Below are 21,921 nucleotides of genomic sequence, written 5' to 3'. Positions count from 1 at the left end.
CGACAGATTCCATAAGGTTCCCCTTCTCGGAGCCATGCGGTGCGGAGGGGCCGGCCAAGGAGGGAGGGACACGTTTGTCACATTTGTGACAGGCACGTTCCCATCTGGGGCTGCCCCAGCTGGGCTTGTTCTGGCCAGGGGGGAGAAAGAACTCACCGAAATGCTTAGTAGAGAGGAGAAAGCATGCAGGCTTCCTAAAAAGGCAAAGCCAGTTCATCAGAGGAACAGTAATACAGCCCGCGATTCTGAGCGTTCTTCCCGGAATCCAGCGTGCTCTCTGGCCTCGGTTTTCGCAACTGGAAAATGAACTGTTGGATCACATCTCTCAAGACTCTTCTTCAGCATTCTCTGACTCATTTGAAATGTTGAAAGTATGTTTAATAACTTGTATTCAGTTCCTCTGTCAAGACGCAACTCCCATTCCTTGCAAAACACGTACAACAGTCCTGCTGAGAGCATGGGCTGCAGAGGGTGCTGGCCCTCGGACGGGTTGTTTCAGATTTGCTACATGATGAGGACAGAGCGGGGGTGCGGTGTCTCTGATAGCAGTCTGGGGTTGCCCAGGACACCCAAATGGCATTCCTTCTTCCTGTAATTTTCTTCAGTGTTTTACCCAAGCTTCAGTCCCCAGTGAATTGGGGGGGGGGGGGGGGGTGCAAAACATCTATCTAGTCTTTTATCAAAAAGAGATAGATTGAGAAGCACTCATCATAAACAGTAAGGGGAAAATTTAAATCACTTTTTTGGGAAGTGTGTTTTTGAGAGAGAGAGCATTTGCGTGAGCAGGGAGGGGCAGAGAGGGAGAGAGAGAATCCCAAGCAGGTTCTGTGCTGTCAGCGTGGAGCCAGACTCAGGGCCTGAACTCACCCACCGTGAGGTCATGACCCGAGCCGAGGTCGACAGAGCCACCCAGATGCCCTTAATCACTTTTAGTCCCGGCATCGCACCTAAGCCACTTTTGTGAGACTAAGGATGAGGAGTGGGACAAAGATTTGCTTTGGCCTATATCCATCTACTTAGTAATTTTGGAGTTTTAAACACATGCATTTTCTAAAATAAAAGCATTTTAAGCACCAACACGAAAACAGATAAGGGCAAAAGATAAATAGACGGGGATAAAAGACATGTAACCCGGACCGAGCAATTTTGCCAGAGTGGATGAAGCATCTCAGCCCTAGTTGCCTGAAACCATGGGAGAAAGTTGGAGCTGAAAACCAACCTCTGGTTTGGCCAGTCACCACGTCTGCTCGAGTCCCCGGACGTCTGGGTTTCAGTGCTCGAGGTTTCATCCCAGGAAGGACCATCGGTGCCCAGCTGGCTGACAGAGGCTTCCTGCCCTCAGCCACCTGCCCCAGGGCTTAGGCCTCCACCTCGGTCTCTGTGGCCACCTCCTTCTGCTGAAGCAAAGAAAATATGCACGGTATCCTGAGGGCCTCTGAGCAGACCCGAGGAGCAGTTAGCACCTGGCCTCCAGGAAGAAAGAAACAGCCTCTCTTACAATGTCTGTCCGCGGTCATCCTCCACAACCTGATTAGAGACCTGAGAAGGCATTGCCTTCACAGTCACAGAAGGGAAAAAAAGGAAAAGAATGTTGGCAGACCGTGGTCTCCACCATCAGAGATTCAAGCCGGTGACTGACAGGCAGAGGGACACATGCTGCCAAGCACAGGTCATCTTTACATGTTATAGGGCATGATTTAAAAAACTGGGTGGGAGTGCGTACGTTTAACTGAGGGCGGAAAAGCAAAGAACGAGGAACTGCAAAAATCCTCAAGACAAAAAGCCCGCTTAGCTGTTTTGAAAAATATATGTTATGTAAATATGACATTCACCGGGAGTTGAAGAAAAGTCAGCTGAAAATATGCATACACTTAGTTTTTTTTTTAATATGCATATACTTGAAGTCTCCATCCCGTTTCCTCACTGGAAAGATACCTCGTTATTAAGGGATGGGGGTGTGCCAGGTGGGTCACAGCATGGTCACCCAGACTTGTCTAATTTTTTTTTTTTAGTGTTTATCTTTGAGAGAGAACGTGCAAGTGGGGGAGGGGCAGAGAGAGAGGGGGACAGAGGACACGAAGCCGGCTCTGCGCTGACAGCAGCGAGCCTAGTGTGGGGCTCGAACTCACAAACTGTGAGATCATGACCAGAGCTAAGTCAGACGTTTACTAAGCCACCCAGGTGCCCCAGACTTGTCTTATTTATTTATTATTTATTTATTTATTTATTTATCTAAAATGTTTTTATTTATTTTTGAGACAGAGACAGAGCATGAGCGGGGGAGAGACGGAGAGAGAGAGACAGAGACAGACACAGAGACACAGAATCTGAAACAGGCTCCAGGCTCTGAGCTGTCAGCACGGAGTCCGACACGGGCTCAAATTCACGGACTGTGAGATCATGACCTGAGCTGAAGTCGGACGCTCAACCGACTGAGCCACCCAGGCGCCCCCAGACTTGTCTAATTTAAACTGAAAAGGAGATTCATAGATCCACACTCTCCCAGTTCATCCATTCCTTGGCCAGCCACGTTCAGACTGCCCTTGACCTCACCTGCCTACGTTACCTCCCACAAGTCACAGACTCCTACCCCTCAGGGATACCAGGGAATCTGACAAATCTCACAGCTTCCCAAGGCTTTAGGAAAAGTAGGAAGTAATCCAGTTAAAATTCTCTTCACTCTGGGAAAGGACTGTCGCCTTTGTCTTCTTTTCCAAAGGGGCATTCATTACTTTTTCTTTAAGCAGAAAACAAGCCCGTGCCTAATGCCCTCTGCCATCCTCAGCTCGCCCCCATTCCCCATGGAAACCTGCGTTAGTCCCCACAGAACTTACAAAATTAGACACTGTGGTTTGTGGAACTTTGAAGATTAGAACTGGAAATTAAATAAATTGGCCCTGGGTTATAACGACCTCAACTCTGGAGATTTTTTTTCTTTGTTCTCTAGGAATCTTAGCCATGAGCTCAACACCTGGGATGATTCTGATCCCGCCATTTTCCTTCCCTGACTGCAGTCATCCCCCGCCCCTTTCTGAGCACTGTGCTATGGGAATTGTTGATGGGTTAGTACGTTCACTTTCTCAGGAAGAAGCCCTGTCAAGGCTTCCTCGGGTGACTTTGCCACCAGGGTCCGGTGGTGCAGTTTAGCTGAGAGATTGACCTGAAGAGAAAACACTTCTTTGACTGCTGTCTTAGGCTGGCTTTCCTAGAACTAATCTAAAACAAAGAGTTTTGTGCAGTGGTTTACTGAGGATGAGGTCTCAGGAGGAGGGAGGAAGGGAAGGGGAGAACCTCAGTAAGCCTGTAGTTTCAGGAGAGGTCTAGCCTCAGCCTCATCTCATGGGAACTCTAGAGTATGAACTGCACCATGGTTATCTCCCTGCAGAGGCAAGAGGGTTAGACTATTAATACTCCCACGTTAATTTATCATTGGCTGCCGGCTGTCTCTCAGGGTGAGGCTTTCTGGAAATCTCTAGGCCAGGCAGCTCTCATCAGCGAAGGGCCATCCTCCAGAGGAGGGTGAAGTTGTGGCCTCTTAGGACTCAAACACCTGTGGCAGCTGGGGGCTGGTGCTCTTGGCTTGGTTAAGGTATAGAGCCAGGGAGCCAACAATGCCAGCTATGGCAGCCAAACAGTTGGAAATGGAGAGCGTGTGGACCGACACGTTTTCTCAGGAATACTTTATATCATCTACAAATCCTATCCCATTGTATTGTATTAGAATATGCACACCTCAAGACATGGAAGTAAGAGGGCATCATATTATTTGACTAGGTTGGATTACAGGATAATCCGGAGGGCGACAGGGAGGTCATCCACTTCAGCCCCTTCCTTTTATAGAAGACAATATTTAGATCAGCGTAAACTGTGCTGAGAACCAGCTCTGATTACCAGTCCTCGGCTTCTAGAATTCGACCCAACTCCTATCTGTCGAATGCCTGCTATGTATATGGCACAATTTTTAGCACTGAGCAGAGAATCAGAGGACACTAGACTCAGCCTCTGCCTTGGGCCTTAGGAATGTACAGTCTGTAGAAGAAGATAAGGGAATGGAAGAAAGAAATATTATGCAGATCAAAATTCAGATCTCACCTCGAGAGTGGTAAGGGTTTAGTGCTGTGGCACTGGAGGGGCAAAAGTAGACACACCAAGGATGGTCTGTGCTCACCTCAATGTGATGGAAAGCCTTCATCACAAATTTCCTGAAAAAAGATCTTCTATTTGGGGGCTAGAGGAGGTACCACAGAAGATGAATCTGCAAGTGGGCTTCTGGGAAAGGGGAGAAAACAAAAATAAGAACGGGCAATCCATTTTCAAAATGGCATTTGCCTCAAAAGCTTCTTCAGTTCTTAGCCTGGAAGGGCAACTTATTGAAAGTTTTACTCATTAAACAAGATTATTTTGCTAAAAGCCCAAGGTCCTGGTTTCTGCAGGGAAAATGTTGGATCCAGCCCATCCTCCATTTCCAGCACAGACATCTTTTGCTTATTTTATTTTTTGACATTTATTCATTTTTTGAGAGAGAGTACGAGTGGGGGAGGGGCAGAGAGAGGGGGAGACACAGAACCAAAAGCAGGCTCCTCCAGGCTCCGAGCTGTCAGCACAGAGCCCAACGCAGGGCTCGAACTCACAGGCCACGAGATCATGACCTGAGCTGAAGTCAGATGCTTAACCCACTGAGCCACCCAGGTGCCCCCAGATATGTTTTAGTACAGGAGTGTTTTCAGTCTTTTAGGCTGTCCTGTGCCATACTGACATGTAGGGGATCCCCACCCACTTACTGCGTTGTTTTAGTATTCACTTAGAGTTTAGGCATTGCCACTTTGGACGGGATCTAAGATTCATCCATCCATCCATCCATCCATCCCTCAACAAAGTATTAATTGAGAGCCTCTTGTAGAGGAGGCCCTACCAGGGGTGCTGGGAATACAAGGATGACCAAAGGGAGTCTGAACCTACTCTCAGATGCACACAATCTTGTTAGATGAGACCCATAAATTTGACTACAGCAAAATATGATACATGCTAACATAGAGCTCTGCCCAGGACATCTAGCCAGGAATGTCTTGAAGGATATTCAAGGAAGTTTCTATAAAGAGATTCACTTTAGTTGAAATCTGAAGCCCTAGGGAAGGAGTACAGCATATCCTCTCTGATCATCTTTGTCACATGTACCGCTAAAGGAAAATTACCTTTTTAAATTTTGTTTGTTGATGTGTTGTCAATCTCTCCCCTCTGCGATCCCACTAAACAGCATTGCTCAATGTTTTTGTCATCATTGCTGGCCTTAGGAGTCTTTATAGTTTTTTCTTTTCTTCTCTTTGTGTGTGTGTGTGTGGTGTGTGTGTGTGTTTTAATTTTAGTAGGCTCCACACTTAGGTGGGTTTGAAACTATGACCCTCATATCAAGAGTCGCATGCTTTACCGACTGGGCCAGCCAGGCGCCCACCAACAGTTTTTTTTTTTCTAATCCTTACTCGCATCAGTGATTTTCCTTCCTGGAAGAAGATACATAATTAAAATTCACTGTCTCAATCATTGTTAAGTGTAGAATTCACTAGCATTAAGTACATTCACAGTGATGTTTAACCATCCCCATTACCTATTTCCAGAACTTTCTCATCTTCCCAACTGAAACTCTGTACCCATTAAACAATAACCCTCCATCTCTCTCCCACACACATGCACCCTCCCAGTCCCCAGCAACCACCGTCTACCTTCTGTCTCTATGAATTAGTCCATTTTAGGTGCCTCATGTAATGGAATCAGATGATATTCTCCTTTTGTGATTGCCTTCTTTCACTTAACATAATATGCTTGAGGTTCATCCAGGTTGTAACTTGTGTCACAATTTCATTCATTTTTAGGCTGGGTATCCCCATGAAGTTTGCCACCACCTATTAAACCTGTGTGTGTCCTAGGGACCTTTGTAGGGCTACAAACCATCGTAATGTGTAAGATTTCTCCACCTCCCAAGAACCAGTGTTGCCTTCTTGGGGCAACATCATCCCCCTGAGAATGCCTGCTTGAAAATGTAAGCTGAGGGACCTTGTTGGTCCCATTTCTTCACTGTCCGCAGCCATTAGCACAGTCCCTAGCACGTAGCAAGAGCTCAACAATTATCCATTATTTCTCTGGCTCTTTCCACAACTACTCCTTCTTTCTTATTTTAATCCACTCTTCTTTAAGCATGCTCTCAGAGGAATCACAGGTATATTTTGATGCTCAGTGGCTCAGGGTACTCAGCCAGGCTGCTCACCTTGTTCTTGTCCCCAAGCTGCCGACGCCCTTCTCAGAGGCCTTGTTCACCTGCTCTCTTTAACAGAGGTGAAAGAGTACGAGCCTCCATTTGGTTCCAAGGTGCGGAGCATCCCTGTGTTGAGAGCATGAAGGACAATGTGCTGAGAGACCGAGGACGACCAGAAATTCCCAGCTCCTGGCTCAACCACCAGGTAAGGAGTTGCTGTTTTGAAGGGAGAAGCAGATTTGTCTGAAGTAGCCTCTAGTAGAGGAGAGGATTTTAGGATATGGGCTTCAGTCGGAGGGCGGGTCGCTTGGTGCTCCACGATCCTGTTAGGTTTTGTTTCTAGAGAAAATGTCACTAAGTAGACTCACACGGCAGACACACCATTCAAAGAGTGCTCTCCAGTAATCATTTGCAGGCCATCGTCCCGTTATGCAAGCCCGCTTGGGTTCTGGCGTTAAAATATTTTGTTTTGCAGCCTCTGCCCCTCACCCCCCAAGCCTTTACGTAGCGTGTTTATGTTTTGTTCCCTTCTGGGTTCCAAATATCGTCTCCTGGGAATCTTCCGCTCTAAGAGTGAGAAGTAAGCAGAGTCTGTCCCCCAGTGGGACTGGGGGGCGGGTGCCGTGTGCTCATGGCCGTGTGCAGGCCGCGCACACTGGGTTGAAAGGACACCAGGTCTGCAATAAAAGAAAGCCGGGAGATGTAGGAAAGGGTCCAAAGTGAACAAATAGGAAATCTGTCTGTGGGGAGCATCCTCAGGGCTACTGCTTTTTCTTTTCTTTTTCCAAGAGATGGTAGGCAAGGGCATCTGTGGAAGGGCAGCGGTTCTGGACTTTCGGGGTGAACTATCCAAATTCTTTTGTTTGGGGGCATTTTGACGGGAGCGGTGATCAGAGAAGAAGAAGAAAGAAAGTGAGTGATAGGTTGCCAGGGCAAGAGAGCTGTGCGACAATACTCGGGAGAGAGCGTGAAGGAAGGACGAGAGGGAGCCGTGTGCTCCTGTCTCACGGACAGAGCTGATCTTTCTCCTGGGTGGACCCTCTGGTGGCCTCCTTGGAAGAATTCCCTTATCCACTGAAAGGCTGGGCTAAGTCGTAGGTTTTCCGAAGGGCAAGGCAAATTGAGATAAGCAACAGAAACAACAAATCACGCACAATCAGGAAGACAGATGGAGCCGGAAGCCTGGTCGGTGCCAAGCCTGGCCCGGAGCCACTTCAGCAGACAGTCCCTAATAAAGTTGGGGTAGAGCTGAACCAGGCCATGGTAGCCCAGGGCTTCCCCGGGGTTTCGGGCAAACCCTCTTTGGCTGAAAATGCAAGGCTGTTTTGTGTTCCTTCCGAAGTCCAGCAGGCACTGGGGTTATTTCTTTCAAACCCCGTTGCCTCCTCTGCTGTATGGTTCTTGTAATGAAGCCATTATTCATGATGATAAATTCTGGAAAGAATTTGCATAATACATTTTTTCTTTTAATGAGATTTGTTGCCCTATTGATTTCACGTTAATGCTTAATATTTAATTTAATTTACTGCCTGTAATTACAGGGCCAGAATAAAATAAATGTTACTTGTGTACCAACAGTACCACTGCACTCTTAACAGGCCATCAATCAATACCGTCAATTAGGTGAATTTTACAATTAATTCAACATCATGAATTCACTCACAGGGCAGGAAGGGAGGGAGAGGCTCCTAGGTGTGTTGGGAAAGTTACCTGTGGTAGATGCTCAACAACAATGTGCGGTTCTCGGGGCAGGTGCTGGGGTGTATCCGTCCCACCTGGGCCACTTGTATCAAAGATCACCAGTGACCATGGGGAGCCTCTAACTGTCGGACGCACGCTCTACGTCTGCCTCTCTGTTTAACCCCTGCCAGCTTGGTTGCCAAAAAGGACTTGAAGTGATGAACGCGTTTGCATTGCACTGCAAAATAAAAATTACACCCGTGAGAGAAGACCCTTGCCACCGTACTGGGCAGCATTTCCTGAATGCCACCCCCTCCTTTTTTTAAATTTTTTTTTTTTTTTTAAGTTTTTGATACAGACAGAGTGCGAGTGGGGGAGGGACAGAGAGAGAGGGAGACACCGAATCTGAAGCGGGCTCCGAGCTGTCCGCACAGAGCCCGACGCGGGGCTCGAACTCATGGACGTGAGATCATGATCTGAGCCCAAGTCGGACGCTTAGCCAGCTGAGCCACCCAGGCGCCCCCAAATGGCTCTTTTGAACGGCGTGTTTATGGGGCTGGACGAAACCTTCTGACAGAGCCTGGAGTCTAGCACGGCGACTTACAAAGACAGCTGCTTCCTAGGGTGCAGCCTGATGTCGCTGGGGAGGAGCGGGGCACGAGGGTCATCCTTGGCAGCTGCCGGAAGCTGTCCAGAGAATGTGGGACTTCACAGGAGGAAACCAGCCCAAGGTTTAGACTTCACTCTGACTGGGCATTTAACACTGTTTAAATAGAAAGGTGTCTGTGATTCCAACTATAAGATGCTCTCAAAAGGCAAAACCATAGACGCAGGAAGATCAGTGGTCTCCAGGGGCTCAGGGAAAGAGGAAGGAGGGGTGGTTGGGGTACAGAGGACTTTTAGGGCAGGGAACTTACTCGGTGGGCTATGACCATTGTGCCTCCATGCCGTTGTACATTCAGCAGAACCCCCAGCACGTCCCCCGCTGTAAACCACGGACTTCGGTTGGTAGCGATGTGTCCGTGGTTGTTCCTTGACTGGAATAAACGTACCACACGATGCGAGATGTCCGTAGTGGGGGACGCTATACGTGTTTCGGAAACCCTCTGTGCTTTCCACTTAGTTTTGCTATGAACCTAAGACCACCCTAAACAATAAGGCCAAAAACTGCTCTAAAGAAATAGGAAGGCGTGACAGGGTGTCAGGGGCCACTTCATGGGAATTTTCCGGTACCGGGGATGCTACTGCACCTCAGAGGCCTCCTGGAGAGTCCTTGTCGCGATCAGACGTGCCGGCTCTCCATCTCACGACCTGTCGTGATGCCATGGCGCAGGAGCGGAATGGGTAGAGCAGGCTTCCAGGACAGCGCACGCCCCTTTGTTCCACAGGCGAGTGGCCGGCCCCCGCCTCGTGGGTGCTCAGTCGGGACGTGGGGCTGGCACCCAGCCGCACCACAGGGGGCGAGGTCAGCAGGAGCCCCCCAGACCAGCAGCTCCGCGTGACTGTGACTTCTGTGACTTCTCTCCCACCGCAGGGCATCCAGATGGTGTGCGAGACTCTGACCGAGTGCTGGGACCATGACCCGGAGGCCCGGCTCACGGCCCAGTGCGTGGCAGAGCGCTTCAGTGAACTGCAGCACCTGGACAGGCTCTCGGGGAGGAGCTGCTCCGAGGAGAAGATTCCCGAAGATGGCTCGTTGAACACTACCAAATAGCTCTCTCCGGGGCAGGCTGCGCTGATCTAAAGAGGCTGCCCCTGTCACCAAAGAACAGAGGCAGCGGGAAGCTGCCCCTGACCCTGAACAACGCTTCCTGGAGGCCCCGGGGGCCACTCCCCTCCCCTTGAGCTGTGGGCGTGAGCAGAAACACCAGCAGCAGGGAGTGGGTATCATGAAGCATTCTACGCCTTTGACATTGTCATAGGATAAGCTGTGTTAGCACTTCCTCAGGAAATGAGATTGATTTTACAATAGCCAATAACGTGCACTTTATTAATGCCTGTATATAATAGGGAATAGCTATGTTTTATATATATCTATATATGTCTATATCTATATATATATACAGCCATACTCTGGAAAGAGACAAGGAAAAAAGATCAAAACATCCCAGGAAATTGGTTTGTTTGGAGCGCTCCGGAACCAGGCACAGGAGGAAGGGATCCGTGACAGCATTAGCATTTGACAATCACACGTGCGCTGGTTCTCTGACTACACAAGGTGGGGGCTCTGCATCAGGAGAGGGCTCCGAGGCTCCGAGCCAGCCGTGGCCACGCTGCACTCGCTTTTGCAAACTAAGAACTCTGGCCATGGAGCTAATTAGAGTCACGCTGTTTGGGGACCAGAATCCTGGGAGACTGGGTCTCCTGGACTTCTCACTTGAGCTTCAAGCCCACGATCGGTTTGTGAGTCACCTTCCTCGACCAGCTCAGAAACCCTGTCCCATCTCCAAGAGCTTTTAGCTTCCCAGGCTTCACGGGCATAAAAAATCAGAACAGATTTCCCCACTTAGGAAGTGGCCGCATATTCTACTAATGACAGATCGTTCTTTCTGTTTGTTAATCCCCCTGCCATATCTGTGTTACTCTTCTCTCCTCCCACCCAGATTCCCTTTCCTTAAAGGGAATACGTCTCCTGTCGAGGGTTCGCTGTGTTCATTTTCTCATCAGGCTCGGTTTGAGTCTCCAGCTTTCTGTGCAAAACGCCAAGAGTTTCCATCTCTCTGGGCTCCTGGATGCTTCAGTACATGTTGGCCTAGTCAGAAGGATTCGAGCTGCATGACACTGCCATGGTCAGAGCTGTTTCCTCAGGCACTCTGAACATGTGTTTTGCTTGGCCAGCACAGCGTTGAACAAAATTGAGCCACTTTTTAAATATTTGGAGATTTTGCAAAACAGAAAATCTGGATCTTCCCAAGTGAAGACAGATAGCAGATGGTTTCCAGTTCTCCCCAGTCCACATTATTCACAAGACAAAGGTGTGGACACACTTTTAAAGCTGCTTTACTTCTCGCTGTAAACGTTGGCATTTTCCACTGCCCACCCCATCCCAGGCTAGGAATTAAACCTGCCCGTAACCAAGGCCCCTTGTAAGAAATGTGCGTTACGTCAGCCATTCTCTGGTTAGATCATATGAGTTTGATTGCCTCTCTCTTCCTGGTCTGGTGTTAAGATTTTAAGTTGGTGGGTTTTTCTGGACTGAAGGGGACCCCCTCAAGTGGTCCCAGTTAAGCCAAATCTATTTTGCCTATATGTTAAGAGCTTTCCTCTGCGCATTACGGAGGGGAGCTCTTACCTAGAAGCTTTTGCCAGGGTTATCAGTCTCTCCACCATACCAGCCTTCCCCGCCCTTTGCAGGATTTGCTAGCAAGGACTTGAATGTGGGACACAGTCCCTTTTGCATTTAGGAAGTCTGTGTCCTAATGGGCAAGAACAAAGAATGAGCTTTAATACTCCATAGGATTTGTTAATCCACAAACAAATGTTAATGCTGCAAATAATCTCTTTTTTAATGTTGTTGAGCTACCTATTTTCAGCCAAATAGGAATATTAGGAACTGGCAGTGAGCAAATCAGTTCCATTTGGATTTTGGAAGGTTTCCTCTCATTTAAGTTTTAGCAGATAGGCTGAGATTTGGGATTAGATGAACCTTGTGGGCACCCTTCTCAGTGGGGGTGGGCTGAGAGAGTTCGGGGACAGTCTGTCTTCAGTACCTTGGAAGTGCCCGGAAATTCCTTTGCACCTTAGGGCTTAGATGCTGTCCCAATAGCTGTTGCTCATTGACCTCTAGTGGTGAATTTCTAGAATACTGGTCCATTAATGGATTTTCCAAGATTCAAAAGAGCTTTATCACTTCTGGGTGGTCATCAGCATAAACTGGAATGTAGTGTCAGATGATACTGTGGCTTTTTTTTTTTTCCTTGTCAAGAAAAAGACCAAGGAATAACATTCTGTAGTTCCTAAAAATACTGATTTTTTTTTTTTACTACTATACATAAAGGGAAAGTTTTATTCTTTTATGGAACACTTCAGTACTCATGTATTAAAATAGGAATGTGAATGCTATATACTCTTTATATCAAATGTCTCAAGCACTTATTTTCATTCTATGCATCGTTTGTCTTTATATAAATAAAATGTTTATTAGATGGAATAAAGCAAAAATACTCAGGTCCTTCCTACCTTTGATCCTGTTCATACGTGATTAAGCCATTTAACCACACTCGGTTATTGTGGGAAAAGTCACAAATTTTCCAATTTGTCGTCTTCTTCAAGTGGCAGTCTCAAGTCCCTTTTTTAAAAAAGCAATCACAAAAAGTTCCATCACAACAGATGCACCAAATGTCATTGATGGCCGGGACATGAAGTCTCTACGTCTCCTGGCTGCCATCTTGCCTGTCCCAGAAACTGCCTCCATTCACATGACTTTGTCTTCTAGGCTCCTTCCCTTGCATAGCAGGCCCTTGACTATCTTTTGACTATTGTCACTTATGCTTCCTCCCTCTTCCTTTCTACTCATCCACAGCATCTTACTTAGGGCTTTTAATCAGTTTATCTTCATCACCAGATGACTATGCCTTAGGCAGTTGGCTCCAGGTCCTTGCTGGAAGGATTTCTGGTAACAATGTCTGTGATTTGCTGCCCAACCTTTGGCCTTCCAGTTTTGGAATCTCAGAGATTCAATGGCTTCTTCTAAGTTATTAACTGAGTTCTAAATAGTTACAGTTCTAAATATTGGGCTTTCTTTATTTTTTTAATGTTTATTTTTGAGAGAGTGAGAGAGCATGAGCAGGGGAGGGGCAGAGAGAGAGGGAGACACAGAACCAAAAGCAGGCTCCAGGCTCTGAGCTGGCAGCACACGGCCCAATGTGGGGCTTGAACCCATGAACCGCAAGATCATGACCTGAGTTGAAGTCAGTTGCTCAACTGACAGGGCCACCCAGGTGCCTGCCCCCTACGTTGGGTTTCTAAACCTCAGCACTACTGATGTTTTGATCAGATAGTTCTTGGGGAGTGGGCCCGTCCTGTGCATTGTAGACAGCATCCCTTGCCCCCACCTCCCAGCCGTGACAACGAAAAATGTTGCCAAACATTGCCAAATGTCCCCTAGGGAACAAAATCACTCTTGGAATCACTGAACTAGATGATGTGGTCCTATAGTCCTGTGGGCATGAGTTATAGTCCTATGTTAACTAGTAGCTCGACAGTTTTAGTGGTTATCTGCTCCTCCATTTATCAGCTTTGTGACCTGCATAATTATATGCTTCAGCTTCATTATATGTAAAATAGGATTTTACAGACCTCATCCTATACAATATACCATTGTGATAGGAATACACGCAAAAGCTTTTGGAGTTGTGTCTTGAACTTGGAAAGCCTGCAGTGCATACTGGCCAATACTAAATTGGTTTAGTAGGCCAACGGCTGCTTTCCCAATGAGGTAGATTTTGAGGTAGACCCTAGAGAGCATTAACACCACTGAAGAGACCTGGGCATGTGCTCCCCGGCCTGTATGTCGATAATCTGAGGAGAGCTCCCATTCCCTGAGTACCTGCCATCTCATCAAATTGAATCCCCCACCAGCGCCCTGAGGTAGACAGTATGTCCCCTTTACAGATGAGAAATCATCCTGACAGAACTTAAGAAAGAAGCCTAGGGTTCACAGGGGTAGAATCTGGGTGACGGGCCAAGTTGTCTTAGAATTTGGAATAATTTGGAATATGCTTGGTTCTTTTCTCCACGTCATACTGTCTCCTGAGGGAACTGGCTTGTACGTTGGAACAAGAGGGCCATACCATGATGAAATGTTCTCCTCCACGTACACAGCATGGTCACTGTTCTCATCTCCCCTGCCCGTGGAGTTGATTGCACAGTGGAGATAAGGAAAATGCTGCTTCATCTATGTAATCCACCCACATGATAAATGTCATCTAAAGCCTTGATGAGAACACCTGGAAGATGAATGAATATGTGTGGACAGCGTTGCCTAATGTGTGGCACGGACACTGGTACTTCAGATGATTCTAGATTGTGACAACCCTTAAAAACGTGGTTTTAGTGGGCCTGTTCTTATTTAATTAAAAAAAATATTTTAAGTTTATTTTGAAAGAGAGACAAGAGCAGGCAGGGAGGGGCAGAGAAAGGGGGAGAGAGAGAATCCCAAGCAGGCTCCGTACTGTCAGCGCGTAGCCGGATGACAAACTGTGAGATCACGAGCTGAGCCGAAAGCAAGAGTCAGACGCTTCACCAACTAAGACCCCCAGGAGCCCCTGTACTGTTCTTATTTTAACATACAGTCAGCGGAAAAAATTAACACTTTAAGCCTCGGGTTTCACAAACATCAATCCATATTAATCACTAACATGTATTGAGTACTCAGAAGCACCAAACCCTGTTCTCTCTTCTACCTTCTTATCTGCTTTAATCTTCGCCCCAAACCTGCGAGGGAGCCTTACCTCCATGTTAGCGATGAGGAAACTGAGGCAGAGCGTGAAGTATTCCGGAGAGTTCCACAGTTAGCGATCCTTAGGCCAGGATTTGAACTGAAGCGATGAGATTCCAGAGCCATCCTCCCATCTCGAATACGAAAGAGAGGTGGCGTAAAAGAGAAAGGGGGAGACTCTGGCGTGCTCCAAGGTCTGATTCCTTAGCCTAAACTATGGAAGAGTAAGGTGCAGTTTGGAGGGCAAGGGGTTGGCCATAAGGGAGCCAAGGGAGAGAAAGCCATTCCTCAAAGTCACATGGACTCTGGGCTCCAGTCCAAGAGGTTCGGCCAAAACAGGAGCCGAGGTCTTCTGACCCCCCTTCGCAGGCTCCGTTTTGCTGGGGTTATTTCAGTTCTTGTTACTGCAAGGTCAGGCACTTTCCTGGTTGGCTGAAAGTCCCCAAGCGCCCTCAGCAGACCCATGGTCCCTTGCGCCAGTCCCCAGCTTTTGAATGCAGGCACTCTCAGAGCCCACGAGCTTCTGTTTTGGGGTGGGGGCTTTGTTGTAAGCCCTCTTTGCAAACGACACTCGCTAACGGCACGGTCCTGAGGGAAATCCCTCCCCTGGGTGACAGGAAACTTCATTTAAAACAGTGCGTCCGTCCTTTTTCACCAAACTCACCGCCATTGGTGTCTCTCATTCTGTTCATTTTCTTCCTGAAATAGGCCTTCTAATCATTGCTAATCACATTTCCAATTCCTTTTTTTTTTTTTAACTTGAATAATTATAGCTCCAGACGATGGGTTTGGGGCCGTGGCTTTTCAGGCCTGTTTTGCAAACTGTGCTGATAAAGACAAGATTGTGAACTTTCCCATAATACATGGCCTGCCAGTCACCCTCACACAGTGTAATTTCATTCTAGCACACCTCCAGATCTTTGCTGCATTTAAAAATAACTTAAGAGTCTTCCTATTCTAATTAAGCTGAAATTGTACACACTGAAATGCTTGCTCTCTTTCACTCTATGCACATGAGTGCACGTGCGCGCGCGCACACACACACAAAGTGGTCCTTAAAAATCTCTTCTGTATGCAGCCTGTGAAGTACACAGCTTCTGCAAATGTCCTCAGAGCCTTCTCTCCACCCATGCCCACAATAGCAAATGACAGAATGACTATAGCCCTGATGCCATTGGGTCATCAAAAAAGATAAAATGCCTTTGAATTTTCATGTTTTGTCTAAGTATTCATAACAAAATCATTAAAATTGGGCCCTCGAGAGCCAGACTCCCTTGGTTCAAATCCTAGCTCTGCCACCAACCACCTACACAACTTGGTGCCAGCCTCTTAACCACTGTATTCCTTCGGCTTCTTTCCATGTAAAATGGGGTTGGCGATAGGACCTTCCTGGGAGAGCAGTAAGGGTTGCCGTGAGAGTAGCGCTCCTGTTTTAAAAGTGGTTAGAACAGAGCCTGGTGTTGCAGGGCTGGTTAAATATTCACAAATCAATCAATGTGATACATCACATGAATGAAAGAAAAGAACCATATCCTTTCAATAGATGCAGAAAAAGCATTTGACAAAATACAGCATCCTTTCTTAATAAAAACCCTCGAGAAAGTCGGGATAGAAGGAACATACTTAAGCATCAGAAAAGCCATTTATGAAAAGCCCACAGCTAATATCATCCTCAAGGAGGAAAAACTGAGAGCTTTCCCCCCTGAGATCAGGAACACGACAGGGATGTCCTCTCTCACCGCTGTTGTTTAACATAGTGTTGGAAGTCCTAGCATCAGCAATCAGACAACAAAAGGAAATCAAAGGCATCAAAATTAGCAAAGGTGAAGTCAAACTTTCACTTTTGCAGCTGACATGATACTCTACGTGGAAAACCCGACAGACTTCAACAAAAGTCTGCTAGAATGATACATGAATGCAGCAAAGTTGCGGGATACAAAATTAATGTACAGAAATCTGTTGCATTCTTATACACCAATAATGAAGCAACAGAAAGAGAAATAAAGAAACTGATCCCATTCACAATTGCACCCAGAATCATAAAATACGTAGGAATAAACCTAACCAAGATGTAAATATCTGTATGCTGAAAACTATAGAAAGCTTATGAAGGAAATTGAAGAAGATAGAAAGAAGTGGAAAAACATTCTGTGCTCATGGGTTGGAAGAATAAATATTGTTAAAATGTCAGTATTACCCAGAGCAATCTACACATTCAATGCAATCCCAATCAAAATCGCACACAGCATTCTTCTCAAAGCTAAAACAAGCAATCCTAAAATTTGTATGGAACCACAAAAGACCCCCAATAGCAAAGTAATATTGAAGAAGAAAACCAAAGTGGGAGGCATCACAATCCCAGACTTTAGCATCTACTACAAAGCTGTAATCATCAAGACAGTATGGTATTGGCACAAAAACAGACACATAGACCAATGGAATAGAAGAGAGACTCCAGAAGTGGAACTCACAAATGTTTGGCCAACTAATCTTGACAAAGCAGGAAAGACTATCCAATGGAAAAAGACAGTCTCTTTAACAACTGGTGCTGGGAGAACTGGACAGCAACATGCAGAAGAATGAAACTAGACCACTTTCTTACACGATTCACAAAGATAACTCAAAATGGATGAAGACCTGAATGTGAGACAGGAAACCATCAAAACCCTAGAGGAGAAAGCAGGAAAAAACCTCTCTGACCTCAGCCGCAGCAGTTTCTTACTTGACACATCTCCAAAGGCAGGGAATTAAAAGCAAAAATAAACTATTGGGACCTCATCAAGATAGAAAGCTTCTGCACTACAAAGAAAACAATCAACAAAACTAAAAGGCAACTGATGGAAGGGGAAAAAATATTTGCAAATGACATATCAGATAAAGGGCTAGTATCCAAAATCTAAAGAACTCACCAAACTCCACACCTGAAAAAACAAATAATCCAGTGAAGAAATGGCAGAAGACATGAATAGACACTTCTCTAAAGAAGACATCCGGATGGTCAACAGGCACATGAAAAGATGCTCAACGTCACTCCTCATCAGGAAAATACAAATCAAAACCACACTGAGATACCGCCTCACGCTGGTCAAAGTGGCTAAAATGAAAAAATCAGGAGACTATAGATGCTGGCGAGGATGTGGAGAAACGGGAACCCTCTTGCACTGTTGGTGGGAATGCAAACTGGTGCAGACACTCTGGAAAACAGTTGGAGGTTTCTCAAAAAAATTAAAAATAGATCTGCCCTATGACCCAGCAATAGCACCTCTAGGAATCTACCCAAGGGATACAGGAGTGCTGATGCATAGGGGCTCTTGTACCCCAATGTTTACAGCAGCACTTTCAACAATAGCCAAATTATGGAAAGAGCCTAAATGTCCATCAACTGACAAATGGATAAAGAAGATGTGGTTTATATATACAATGGAATACTACTTGGCAATGAGAAAGAATGAAATCCGGCCATTTGCAGCAACGGGGATGCAACGGGAGAGTGTTATGCTCAGTGAAATAAGTCAGGCAGAGAAGACAGATACCATATGTTTTCACTCATATGTAGATCCTGAGAAACTTAACAGAAGACCAGGGGTAGGGGAAGGGGAAAAAAAAAGAATTACAGACAGGGAGGGAGGCAAACCACAAGAGACTCTTAAATACTGAGAACAAGCCGACGGTTGATGGGGGGTGGGGGAGAGGGGAAAGTGGGTGATGGGCATTGAGGAGGGCACCTGTTGGGATGAGCACTGGGTGTTGTATGGAAACCAATTTGACAATAAATTATATTTATATAATAAAAAAAGAACAGAGCCTGGTGCACATAAGAACTAGTTGTTAGGATGATGATCATTTTTTTTTTTTTTTTTGCATTCTGCTTTAAAATGAAGCTCTGTCATAATATTTCCCAGATATGCTGTGCCCCAAATTTGGGGGCAAAATGGACTCTTGAGGAAGATGAGCCCTATTTACATCTGTAACTATGAGCAGACAACCCCATATGGTTGAAGAGATTTTCACTCAGCCTGGCACGGCTGTGGTGGTAAACACAGGGCTCTGGGAGGCAGGAAAGCCTGGGGTCTAGTCTGGCTTCACCAGCCACCGCCCTGTTTGTCCATGACTTTGGCCTCTTGCTCTGGAGACTCACCTGAGGCTCTTCCCTGTCCTGCCCACATTAGAAAGCTGGAGACAAATCAAATGACATAAGTAAAAATGCATGGGAAAAGTACTGGATAGCATTGATGCAAGAAGGAATTTATTACCTTTTTTGGACATGGAGAGATACACTGAGATTTTGCTGGAACATTAGATTCTCTTTTGTTAATAACATTATTATTTATACGGTCATCATGCCAGCAATCCTGGAAGGGAGGAATTATTTTTTTTTTCCATTTTGCAGTTAAGGAAATGGAAACAAGTATCTTATGCAGGTTTACAGTTTACACCCAGTCTCTCCCAAGTGCAAACCATCCGCTCCGGCAAGCTGTTTTGTCCATATTTATTTCCTTCATTCAACATACGTTAATTGAATGCAGAATAGCCTACCACCCAAGGTCTGCTTGCAGCTTGAAAGCAAAAACTATGTGTTGCTACTCAGCGTTTTATACCAGCATCTAGCACAGAGTGGAGCACATAACAGTTGTTCAATAATTTTCACTGAAGGAAGAAAATAAGCCTCTTGGCCTTTGGAAGTTCACAATCCGACAGAAGACACAGACATTCAAATAAACAGCACACGCTCAGGAGGTCCTAATTGGTAATGCCTGTTGGAGGAGTGAAATAGCCTGAGGCCAAAAATGCCTAGATTTTGCAGAGAACTGCTTAGCAAGAGCCTGAGTGCTGTCCCTTATCTGCCATGTATGAAATGCTCCAGCCACCATGGCTATCCCTGACAAGGTGGACTTGCTCCTTCAATTCCCTTAGAACTCTCTCTCAAGGAGCTTGTGTTAGTTCCCTAGGGCTGCTGTAACAAATGAGCACAATCTGAACCAACAGAAATGTATTCTTCCACAGTTCTGGAGTCTAGAAGTCCAAAATCGAGGTGTCAGCAGGACCTCGTTCCCTCTGAAGTCTCTAGGGAATAGTTAAGACTAACTGCTTGATGTGTCCAGATCCCATTGGCTCCAGGCATTTCATGGCAGTTCTTGGCTTTTGGCCACGGCACTCAAGTGGGCCTCAATCTTCACATTACCTTTTTATTTGCTTCTCTGTGTGTGTCTTGTAAGTATAGTTTTCATTTGAGTTACAGCCCACCTAGGTAATCCAGGATGATCTCATCTCGTGATTCTTAACTAAATTCCATCTGCAAAGACCCTTTTTCCAAATAAGGTCACATTCACAGGTTCTGGGGATCAGGACATGGATACATTTGCGGGGGAGGGGGGCGGGGGGGACCATCATTCAACCCAATACAGAGCATTAGCCAATTCCTCTGATATCAATTCTTGCCAAGATGAGAAGATCTCAAGTCCAACACTCTCCCTTTGGTCACTTGAAGCATTCCTAAAGATGACCCTGACAGATTCACAAATTTCATTTGTTTCATTTTCTATCTTAACACACACACACATATGCCGTGTGCGCACGCACACACACACACATACACACACACACACACGGTATGTTTATACTGTACAGTAATTAAAATATCACTTAAGGATTACTGTTTATCTCAGTGACTTCATATCCTTTTTATACACCTATCATTTTTCTAGCAGTTAGGAATTTTGTCCTCCAGAAGCATGAGAATGAGGTGAAGTTGGCAACTCTTTTCCCACTATACCTCCCTTGGATGCCACCCTGTGTTTAACAGCCCCTGCTACCATGTAGGGAGCAATTCGTGGTTCTCCAACAATATTATGGAATTTCACACCAGTGCCAAACTTAGAAATAAACTGTGACAATTGGAAATATTCAGTTGCCTTGTTCCAATGCCCCATCTCATTCCTTTGAAATCAGAAAGGATGAGAACGACAAGTCAGGTTCTAGCCTATTTCTTAGTCCCTTACCTCCATGAGCTTGGGTATTCTAGTAATTATTCTAGCATAGCAAGTGACTGTAAGACCTAATGGCTTAAATCAACCACTTTACTTAAATTTTGTGGATCAGAAATTTGAGGAAAGCTGGGGCTGGACAGAGCTCCCTTGGGGTCTCTTCTGCCATTGAACTCCCATGTTGACTCATGGGATCATTAGATCATTAGATCCCATTAGACTCATGACTCATTAGAATCGTCTGATGGCTCAGTTGAGCTGGATGGCTAAGATACCTCACTTGGCAGTTAAAGCTGGTTATTGGCTGGGAGCTCAGTTGGGACCATCATCTAGCACACCTACACCAGGTGGCCTTTCCACCTGGGGATATCAGGGCACTAGTGTTCTTACACGGCAGCCGGCTCCCTGTAGGGTGAATGGGCCAAGAGAACCAGGCAGAAGCTGCATGGACATTCATGGCATCTTCTTGGAAATCTTATAACATCACTTCTCCCATACTCTTAAACCAAGCAGTTGCAAGTAACTCGAAATCAAAGCAAGGGGAGGGTCTCAAACCTCTCAATGTGAGAAGTGACAATTTTAGGCAATGCCTAAAAACTACCACAGGTACTTTACTGTATGTGGGTCTCAGTCTCTCATCTGTAAAATGGAACTACATTATCTCTAAGATTCCTCTTAAAATTCTCAGAGTTTATGAAGTACTTTCCTTTATTTATCTTAATAGACTCACATTAATATTTATATATTCAAAAATATTTCCTTTCCTTTATATCACAAAATAACCATATTACATAAAATTAGGGGGAAAAGAGAGAAAAGTTTCCATTCCAATAGACTTCCTAGTCTTCTCCATATTTTTAGAGTTGTTTTCTTCATGTAGTGTTTATGTGTCTGTGTATGTGTTATGTGTGGGGAAACTTTTCCCCAGAATTAAATAAGCCAGAAGGACATTCTGGAATCTTATTTTTAAGAGGCATCAGTTCCCATTATAACTAAACATGCTATGTAGTAGTAAAAGTTAATCTCCTAATTCAACTGTAGTGGTTATAAATCTCAAGATTACAAACTTGGGTGTGCCAGACATGTCCTGTGTCTTATTTTTATATAAATAACAAACCTAACTTTGATTCTGAGCCCCTATCCTGCTGGACTGGCAGGAAGTCCAGCCCTTTTTTGGGGGGGCTATTCTCCCCGCTAACTCCTGGAGTTTTACCATTGTTTCAGGCTTCCTGCAATGAGAACAAGGAGCAAGGGGTTGGATAGTTCTGGTTCCCAGTTATCAGTGAAGCCTGATTTACTTCTAAGATGCCCATTATCCCATTTGCTGGGTTTGTTCAGGTATGTCTTTCCTCTGGTCCCTTGCCTTGCTGGGGACTTGGCATTTTTCTTGGGAAAGCTTGAGTGCCATGGGTCTAGATTTGCTTCCTGGTACACCTGGGCTACTCCCTTAAAACCTACCATATCCTCAGGTTCCGGTCCTCAGCTCCAGAGACTAACACAACTGTCATTCCTTCAGGTGCTAGGACCTCTCTATCTTCCATGTTTCCTGTAGCCAAGCTCCGCTCCTGCCC

General features: G+C 45.8%; 1 protein-coding gene across 1 annotated transcript in view; it reads left to right on the top strand.

Annotated features, from left to right (window-relative positions):
- Positions 1-12,105, top strand: part of TGFBR2 (transforming growth factor beta receptor 2) — an 89,733-nt gene extending 77,628 nt beyond the window's left edge. The window contains 3 exon segments of the mRNA XM_030330092.1: positions 6,326-6,361; positions 6,364-6,452; positions 9,462-12,105. Coding sequence (XP_030185952.1) covers positions 6,326-6,361; positions 6,364-6,452; positions 9,462-9,641 — 305 coding nt within the window. The 3' untranslated portion in view covers positions 9,642-12,105.
- Positions 12,106-21,921: the final 9,816 nt, after the last annotated feature.

Source organism: Lynx canadensis, chromosome C2, assembly GCF_007474595.2.
Source record: "Lynx canadensis isolate LIC74 chromosome C2, mLynCan4.pri.v2, whole genome shotgun sequence".
Taxonomy (NCBI): domain Eukaryota; kingdom Metazoa; phylum Chordata; class Mammalia; order Carnivora; family Felidae; genus Lynx; species Lynx canadensis.
This window is presented reverse-complemented; position numbering and strand designations above follow the sequence as displayed.